This window comes from Triticum aestivum, chromosome 5B (genome assembly GCF_018294505.1).
Source record: "Triticum aestivum cultivar Chinese Spring chromosome 5B, IWGSC CS RefSeq v2.1, whole genome shotgun sequence".
Taxonomy (NCBI): domain Eukaryota; kingdom Viridiplantae; phylum Streptophyta; class Magnoliopsida; order Poales; family Poaceae; genus Triticum; species Triticum aestivum.
The window spans coordinates 601,661,861-601,671,160 of record NC_057807.1 but is presented as its reverse complement, the minus strand read 5'-3'; the positions used below and the strand labels follow the sequence as shown (position 1 = coordinate 601,671,160).

The following is a 9,300-nucleotide window of genomic DNA, read 5'->3' as shown; positions in this document are numbered from 1 at the left end:
ATTGAGTGAGCGAGTGAATGGATTGAGTGAATCGCGTGCTGACACGAAGCGGGCCGGCGACGGCGAGCACTGTGGAGGAAGTTTGGCCCCTTCCCGTTGGATGGATGTCGCAGGAAGGGCCTGTCCGAGCAGGGCACTGTAGGAACCATTAACTGGAGATTGGCGATGGCAGGGGATGTCCGGGGGCCGGACGGTATGTATGTATGTACGTCACCATCAATTTTCCTACCAACTCGTATGTGGACCGGTCCTCGACATCAATTTCTACCAACTTCTCCACGGCGCAGAGAGAGACTGGAGGCTGGACGGCCAGAGAAGCCCTGCTCTTCTTGCCGCCAGCGTCCACAACTCGGTGAGCGTGCGCACGACAGACCCATGCTACTGCTACACAGAGAAGAGAACGTTCGTAACATTTTCGTAGCCTTCGTCCAACGGGCTAAAACAGCACAACGCAGCGTGAGAGAGAAAGAGAGAGAGCAGCGCGATGCACATCCCGCGAACAAATTTCATCTGGTACGACACAGGTACAATGGGCTAGCACTCCTAGTAAAAAATAGACGGCAATCTGAATAGCTAGCTAGCTACTCCATAATCTAGCTAGCCAAGCTAGCAGCAATGACACATCCAAACCAGAGGCAGAGCCAGAGGCCATGAATGGCTCTCAGGCGCCCAGCATCAGAGGAGGAAGGGCCTACACACATCATTTATCAGTTGCCAACACGTACGCGTACGGTGTGACGCACGAGCATCCTGTGACTCGAGTAAAGTGCTGGTTCTCAGTCGGTCAGAAGCACTTCTTGTGGACGATGGACGGGCCCGTCTCGTCGTAGTCGCCCTTGGTCACGTGCTGGTTCTGGGGGAAGACCACCTTGGCCAGGATCGCGCCGCCCAGCCACGCCGAGTGCCGCGCCAGGTCCTCCGGCATGTACTCCGGGGCCTGGACGGAGGAATGCAGGTTGAGGCCGGGTTAGTAGCTGGGAATGCCGAGAGCAGGAGCGCCGCAGTTTAGGGAGATGATGGAGGGGGTTTTACCTTCACAAGAGTCGGGCGGATCGCCGAAGCCGACAGATTCGCTTCTCTCTGAAACCTGTCCTCGAAACCTTCGAGAAAAGTGAGCAAAAAAAAAGGGTTAGTTATCCACTATGAACTTCGGTTATTATCAACATGAGCGTAAGCAAGGAAGCAATGAAAATAAAAATGAAGCCTGCAAGTAATGATTATCTGAACTGCTGAAATACAATACCTGCTTATTGATGTCGGTAAGGCATCCTAAGGCGAGAACCCGCTGCTTTGAAGCCTAAGCAACGACTAATCGCCTAACGCGGGGAAAATTAGAAGGCGCTGCCTAGGCGCCCTGCCGCCTAAGCGTCCAAGGCAGGACACCTTAGAGCATGGTTAATAGTATAGCCAACTGTTGGCTATATGATCTTGCCATGTCATATATAGTCACTCATACAACAAGGTATAAGAGTACTACTTTTTTTTCACCTTCTATCTATCTCTTTCTTCACATTTATTGCATTTGCCTAGGAGTACGCATATAGCTAGGCTCTTGCATGAGAGCCCACTCCAATTTTTTTCATGTCTCTCTCCACATGGGCAAAAATGCCATGTAAGCGGGCTATAATCCCATTATTGTACTTGCTTTTAAAAACAATGGCTATAACCAGCATTACTAGCCACAGCTCTTCCAAAATGCTCCACCACACGTTTTCAGCATAATGTTGATTGTGTTATCTGCGTATCCACAGGACACTAACAGGAGTACAAGATATTCCTGAGTCCTACATAAGATTCTGATTTCTTTCCAACAAAATGAAATCCCCAGGTCCCAATGCCACGGGTACTCAAATGAGAGAACTTCCAAACCGGCTCCGTTTCCTCAGTTCTGGGATATGCATAGAAACAAACTAGACCGTTGCTGCATAGGTCATACGCCACTACCATTCGGACAATCAATCATACAGCATCGAGCTTTAATAATTGTGTCATGCAGAATGTAGTTTTTTCTTTTTTAATGATGCCATGTGCCACAGGGAAGCATATATTACCATCCACGAACAGTAAGCCTAGCAGGTTACTAGTAGCATTTATACTTAATATAGGCATGAATTTTCCATGTAGAATATAAGATTGACAAACCCAAGAGTTCCAACAAATAAAAAGGCATCTTGCATAGGATAGCAATAACTAACCAGTCATAGATACAGTGCCACCACATAGCATAGTGTTCTCGAGCACTTGCTTTTGGTACTCCGATGCGACGTTTGAAACACTAGTAATTAGCTGGTGGACAATACCATAATCTTCTAAGCCCAAGATACTTGGTTGAAACAAAGCTTCACCAACTATATAGCGCTCTTTTTCAATTGTTATAACCTGGAGGAAAAGAAGTGTTTAGAGAAAAATGTTCTATACACTCAGGTGATAAATAGACACCAAAGAATCTGACCAACCTAAGGATGTAGAGAGAAATTGCACACCAAGTGCTCTCTATACATGTAAAGGAACAGGTGGATGTGAGCATTTACACCAAAGCGGTGTAATGTAAGTAATAACGAACCTGTCCATCTGGAAGAGTGTGAGTTTCTGGCTGGCATGTACTCGCTATAGCTTCAAAGGCTAACTGATCTTCTGTGCAGCATGCATACTGCTCTTTCAGCCTCTCAACGTCAGAAATATCAACGTTTACTGATGGGTTGGACTTCTTTAGTTCTTGCGCAAATAGGTTTGTCAAGTCAGTTCCTCCAATCTCAAATCTCTTTGACGCTACGTGCTGAACAGCACCTTCACAAACTGGAGCAATATCTGGTAACATAGAGAGAAACCATCAATACACTTGAAGCTCTGACTGTGACGATGCTTGTCAAAACACAGAAAAAGGACACTTATCAAAATTTATCCCGTTTAATTTAGTAAGCACACATTGGACAGCCAATGACTGGTCTCAATATATCTGTACAGTGGCTGACTTGGTATTGCTGTATCGTGCTGCAGAATTTAGTTAGCTGGCTTGGTTTTAATGTATCATGCTGCAGAATCTAGTTAACTGAACTATACTAGTCCAACTGAAATATTTATGTTCTGACTGTAACAAAGGGGTAGCCAAGTACCCTAACTTATTAACATATCCAAAAATAGTAAAAAATTAAAAAAATAAAAAAAGCTCCTGGGGGAAAAGCCACCAAAATGCAAATCGTGAACTAATACAATTACAAAGCAGTTGTGAAGCACAGTTACGACTTACGTCTGAACTACTGAACAAATAAACTATAAATGGAATTTGTTCACGGATTCAGACTACTAGTATTCCTTCACAAGCCCATGAACAATGCCTACTGATTTCTTGTGTTAACTGTACAGATAAACTGGATTATAAAGTTAATACAAAATATATATTTACTGATGACAAAGCCCACACAAAAAATGTTACATTTCCTGCACACCTTGTGCGCAAGGAGGAACCCTATTTGGGTTAAAAGTACAGAAGAGGATGAACAAACAGTTCACGAAAACAAGGATTTCTTTTTAAAAAATAAAGCTGCAGAGAGAAATGATCTTCAGATCAAGGAAATGTGACAATGTGACACAATATGTACAAATGACACACACCAGAAGACAAGACTGGAACTTTTGAAATACAAATCATGGTGTGTGAACTATATTACTGACTGAAGAGGGTTAACATAAGCACATTGCAATACCATTTAGAAAAATTTCTGCCATTCCTGTATGATGTTCTTGCAATGTGCTTACAGACCATCAATCACTGGGTGACAATTGTGTTGCACAAATTTTGAGCTCAAAAGGGAATGCATATTTTCCCTGCAAGCCTTCGATATGTGCTGGTTTTCACCAAGGTTATTCTAGAGTGAGTAAATAGAAGATACTGAAAGAAGTATTAAACATAAAATCACCAAACCAAGGAAACATAAAGTCAATAGCTTCAGAAATATCATATCATACACATATTACACAAAGGCCACATATGAAATCAACAGAGCCAGAATTCAAGTTCAAGATACAACTGGATTTGGTGATATTACCTATTTTCCCATGTCCAATGTCAACCGTACAACCCGAAATGCGACCAACAGCATAAAGGGACAATACAGCCTGTTCAGAATCATAAAACCCTGATACATTGAATTTTTCGAACATAAGTTGCACTAATTGCTCCCGGAGAGCCTGCAGAGAACATGACAGAATTGGAGAATTAGAACCAAATGCAAGATCAAAACGATTGGTAAAAGAAATGCTTTAGCTGCACTAAAATATGGATAATGTCAAATGGAAAAAGCTTAGCAAACAAGCAAGAGAGAGATTGCTTTACAGATTAAGAATCGTGAAAACTTATTTAAGTGGCATTGCAAAGGCTTTCGAAAAAGCATATACATTTCTATCTTTTACTAAACTAACCATTTGTTCCCTTTTAATAGCAGAAGTAGAACTGGTAAAGACTTCCACAACTAACTGGATTGTATAGCACAGTACAACAACCAAAAGCCGGTCCTTAAAAATGTACGGAACCCGTAAGACCGAAATCAAAACAAATCCACGGCCTTGATGATCGAGAAAGAAGGGGTATGTATTATTATGGCCTGAGTCTTTTCTTTTTCGCCTCATATCATAGCGAGAAATGGCGCGTGCTAGCCTTCAGACTATACTTGAAGTGCTACATCATGCAATATCTGCCACTGTTAGAATTTCATTCAATTCCAATGATATCAATATATGGAAAGCACTGGACCAGGAAGACTGCTGTGCACTATATGTTGGTAATTTCCAAGTGATACAACTGCAGATAACATGTTCAAACTCTAGGCTAGGGGGCATAGTTGCCAGATTCGTGATTCGCTCGGTTCGCATTTGCAATTCGGCGTCTCGTACGAATCGGGTTCGTTAGGGGGTATACATCTCGCATTCGCAAATCAGATATTGGGTTCGCGAATTCGTTGTTTCTAGTTCGCAACATGAAAGTATATAGAATATATATAATAACATAATAAATATTTCGTCTAGTAAACACATAGCTTTTCTCTAGGGGGAGTAAACACATAGCTATTAGCCATAGAATATTCCCATCTCTGATTTGTAAAAAGGATAAAACAATGAGATTTTTAGACGTATTGGGCCAAAGCAGCCCAACTAGCCCACGACTCAACCCTAACTATGCACATCGACCTGTCGCTAGCTACTGCCTCGCACTCTCTGTTGCGGCACCCATGGCCTAGCCGCCGTTGCTGGCTCATGGCACGGCATGCCTGGAGGGCTGCAGCCATCTCTCGTTCCTCCTCCACCTCTTCTTCAAAGATTACTCTCCCATCCACCCCCGACTCCGTCCAGCTTCCTCGGCAAAGAGCCAAGGACAACCCGCCGCCGCTGCTCGTGACCAATGATTCCTTCACCTCCTCGGCGGCGAGCTCCTGTCTATCCGCCGCGTACTCCTTGCATGTGCCGATGCACGGTGGGGCAGAGTGTGGAGTGATGCGGGAGGACGACTACAACCAAGGGCACGGCAAGATGGGCTCTATTTTCGTTTTGGGTTCGCCTCAGTTCGACGTATCGGAACTCAGATCGATCAGAACGAATTCGAACCCCGACCTGGGTCGGTAGATCAGGTTCGACTCCTACTGTAGCGGATCCGGTAACTATGCTAGGGGGTGTCCGGTTTGATGGCTAACCATGCCACGCCTAACTCTAGTCATGCAAAAGTAGTTAGGTATGAGTTTGCTTCATCGCCACAAATCAGAATGTGACTTACACTTACTACCCTTTTCTTAGCCTCCTGGCGCACTTGTTAAAGACTAACTTTACTGAACTTGCGGTGGCCATTTTTTCAACATTTTATGGCAAGGTTGTGAGAATAAGTTCGTAAAGAGGGATCTGAAGGACTGGAGTATCACCAGAGAACTAGCCATGGACAGGAGTGCGTGGAAGCTTGCTATCCATGTGCCAGAACCATGAGTTGGTTGCGAGATCTTATGGGTTTCACCTCTAGTCTACCCAGTGGTGAAGCCACGTTGTCGCTGTGTAGTCGATTGACTACATTGGAATTTGGGTAGTTAAAAGACCCCATGTATGCGTACTCAGCTGCTGATTAAAAAACTTCTGGAAATTGACTACAAGGCCCACTTGTCATTTGTATTGGGTAATGATTGGCTGGGCTGAAAGAAGAAAACTAGCAAAAGAATCCCTAATAACTTCCCTGGTTGGCTGATCTCCTAATTCCGTGATTTATGGTTCCACTGTTGGATTTCTCCGCTGTTCCACCTTCCCATGTAACCCTCTTCAAAATAGAAAGGGAAACGCTCGAAAACTCAGATGCGATCTTTGGCATGAACGTGAGGCACATCCACGTCCGGCAAGCCGGCAACGACCTGTGATGCACCGTCAGTCGTCATCCGATCCAACACCAGGACGAGACCCTTCCTCTTGGTAAGTTCTATCTTCCGCCTCTTCTAATTTTCTTCTCTCCCGAAGGAAAATAGGAACTACTGTAGGAGGTAAGAGATTGTTGCTTCTCGGAAATTCAGATATTGTGTTTCTAACTAATGTTGCTATTATGCATTCATATCAAAATATGGATGATGAAAAAAGCCTGCTACCATAAGTTTCTATTGAAGTATGATTTTTTACTGTACCTGTCTAATTTATCGAAAAAAATCTGTTACTAAAATCTTGACATCACATAGATTGGCTCCTGGCACCGCCACTGAGTCTACCCCAACTTGTTTGGGACTAAAGGCTTTGTTGTTGTTGGCCACGAACATAACACACAGTAGAATTATAACACACATCAAAAGGCCCATAGCTAGAATTATGTGGTAAGATTTAAAAATTAACCAAAACCGCACAAAGATTTGAACTAAAAATCACAAACTGGATACGTGGCTCACAGTAACCATAGAAATTTTTGTAGTCCATCATCTGCACTCAGATAAAAGAAAACTAACCATACCCAAATTGTGTAGTGTGTGTAATCCACTACACAAACACACTACCAGATAACAAAAGGACTTGACACATAATCGCCACATAATCAAATAAATCAGTTGAGAGATAGCATAAGGAGAATTATGGAATAGGATGACCAGTGAGAGCTTACTGTGGTTCTAAACCAAACCTTTCCATCAAGTCAACATGAACTAAACTGTTTGATGATGGGGCAATGGGCAGAAAACACACGTGAAACCACTGGAGGATGTAGCAGACGATTTTACTATATCGAGGTTGTAACAGGGAAGGTTTTTTAGGCCATCGTTAAAAAATGGACTTCGTGGCTAGAGCAAGCTGCTTTGTTTATAATGTATAATTTCTTCTTTTCACTTTGTGCATCCCATAACCCTTGTCAGAAGTGGACTTACACAAGAGCTCAGTGGTTAAATGTGGAGTATTTCATTGGAATGTATACTATATGGACGTATAATCCAGAGCAATTGAGCCCATCCACAAGGAATAACTAATGTCATTTAGGCTGGTGGAAATGCAGAGTCACATAAGGCAACAAGCGGATTAAGTTGGTGTGTCAGCACTCACATAACTCGGACACAATCAATCCTGCAACCTAGTAGTAAAATCTAACCCTGAACCCAGACATAATTTCCAACAAGCCTATTAGGCACCACCACATTTAAAGGAGCCTGAAGTGAGTGCAGTCGCACCTTGGGCGTGAAGAGCGGCTCGGTGAAGAGGATCTGGCCCTCGTCCCCCATCTCCCAGCCGATGTTCCTGTAGAGGACGTAGGTGAGCAGGTCCTCCATGGCGTCCCAGTCCTTGACGAAGCCGCGCACCACCGGATGCACCACCTCCTCCACCACCGCCGCCGCGCCGTCGGCCACCTCGCTCTCCTCCACCTCCGTCTTCATCTTCGAGGGCATCACCTGACCACACACACGCGCGCATCGAACAGGGGGGTCCCGCGAAATCTCGAGCGAATCGACGGGGAGCGGGGGAGATCTAGCGACTCACCAGCCCGGGGGCCTGGTCGGGCAGCGCGATGCCGGCCTTCAGCAGCTTGGACCCCGCGTCGACCACCACCGCCTCCATGGCCGGCGGCGGGTGCAGGCGGGGTGCTCCGACTCCGCGGCGGCGATGCGGGCGCTAGGGTTTGGGGTGAGGGGAGGGCCGCGCCGAGGATATTTGAAATTTTTGGGCCTCGCGGGAAAGGGATGGTGAGGTTTTGGAGGATTTAGCGGACGAGAGGGGAGAAGGAAGAAGCTCTCGCGGCAGAGGAGATCTTGCTGCGGCCGTAGGGCGGAGCGGGTGACTGGCTAGCCGCGAGAGGCCGGTTACGTGTTCGTAGTAAATTACGCTTTTGGTACCATGAAAGTGTAATTCAGGCAAACAAAAAAAAAGATCTTCTCTTAATGAGGCATGTGGAGTACCATGCGGTGCATATGGAAACTTAGGAATTCCATTATCTTTAACAATGCCGTATGGATTTCTGCCAAACAGATCCTAGGGAAGATTCTAAGTTTGACCAATATATGGGCAATATTGGTTCCGAAACAGGAGAAGAAAGTCTTGGAGGACTTCTTGAGTTTCTTAGAGGAAAATGTGAAGGCGCCATTAACCATCGAGAGTGGCCGAGCTGAGACAAGCTTCAAATTGCAAGAACGGATTCAGAATCGTCCCCCCCCCCCACTGCCTCTACTCCAAGCAAGCTTTCTCCGAGAGCTGAAAATTCCAGCCCTGCATCAGTGCTTCAGCTGACGTGGTCTCTGCAACCAACCGCAACCCCTCCTCTGAAGGCTAGGAGGGCCCTCGGCGTTTTCGATCTGCTATCCACCTGATGTGGACCCCCTCCCCCCCACCCCCACCCCCTATATGACTCAAGCTGTAATGTTGTGTGTGATAATGTATCTCATGTTTAGCTTCTAGTCTGCGCTTATTCTAGTGTCTCCTGACAGCTTTTTGTACAAAAAGGGTTGGCCTTTCTTTAGGGGGGTAGTTTTTCTTTATTTCTGCGCCTCTTGCTACCCCGAGCATGTGGCTTTGTTATATTCAATATAACAGAGCCAAGAAAGTGACTAGTTGGAAGGGCCAAGGGCTTTCAAAGAATTCGTGCCGGAACCTGACTTCAATCTCTTCAAAATTCTAGTGGGGTGCAATGAATGGTGAAAGAAAGGCACATTGGATATCATGGGAGAAAATATGTGCTTCGAAACGTGAATAGGGCGATGGGCTTCTGTGATCCCGAAGCGTTCAATCAAGCACTTCTGGCTAAGCAAGCTTGGAGAGTCCTAACTACACCATGGTCTCTCTGTTCTAGGGTTCTAAAAGCTCGGTATTTTAATG

General features: G+C 45.2%; 1 protein-coding gene across 1 annotated transcript; it reads right to left on the bottom strand.

Annotated features, from left to right (window-relative positions):
• Positions 1-470: 470 nt before the first annotated feature.
• On the bottom strand, positions 471-8,293 carry LOC123113555 (actin-related protein 7). The gene is made up of 7 exons (XM_044534832.1): positions 7,972-8,293; positions 7,665-7,883; positions 4,047-4,188; positions 2,564-2,808; positions 2,196-2,379; positions 1,033-1,100; positions 471-937 (listed from the first exon to the last, which is right to left on the bottom strand). The coding sequence occupies exons 1-7, from the start codon at positions 8,047-8,049 to the stop codon at positions 785-787; spliced, it is 1,089 nt and encodes a 362-aa protein (XP_044390767.1). The 5' UTR covers positions 8,050-8,293; the 3' UTR covers positions 471-784.
• Positions 8,294-9,300: the final 1,007 nt, after the last annotated feature.

Coding starts and splice junctions, on each gene's coding strand:
- LOC123113555 (XM_044534832.1), bottom strand. CDS start 8,049: ATGGAGGCGGTGGTGGTCGACGCGGGGTCCAAGCTGCTGAAGGCCGGC. Junction 7,884..7,971: donor CCGACCAGGCCCCCGGGCTG/GTGAGTCGCTAG, acceptor GTGTGTGGTCAG/GTGATGCCCTCGAAGATGAA. Junction 4,189..7,664: donor AGCCGCTCTTCACGCCCAAG/GTGCGACTGCAC, acceptor TGTTCTCTGCAG/GCTCTCCGGGAGCAATTAGT.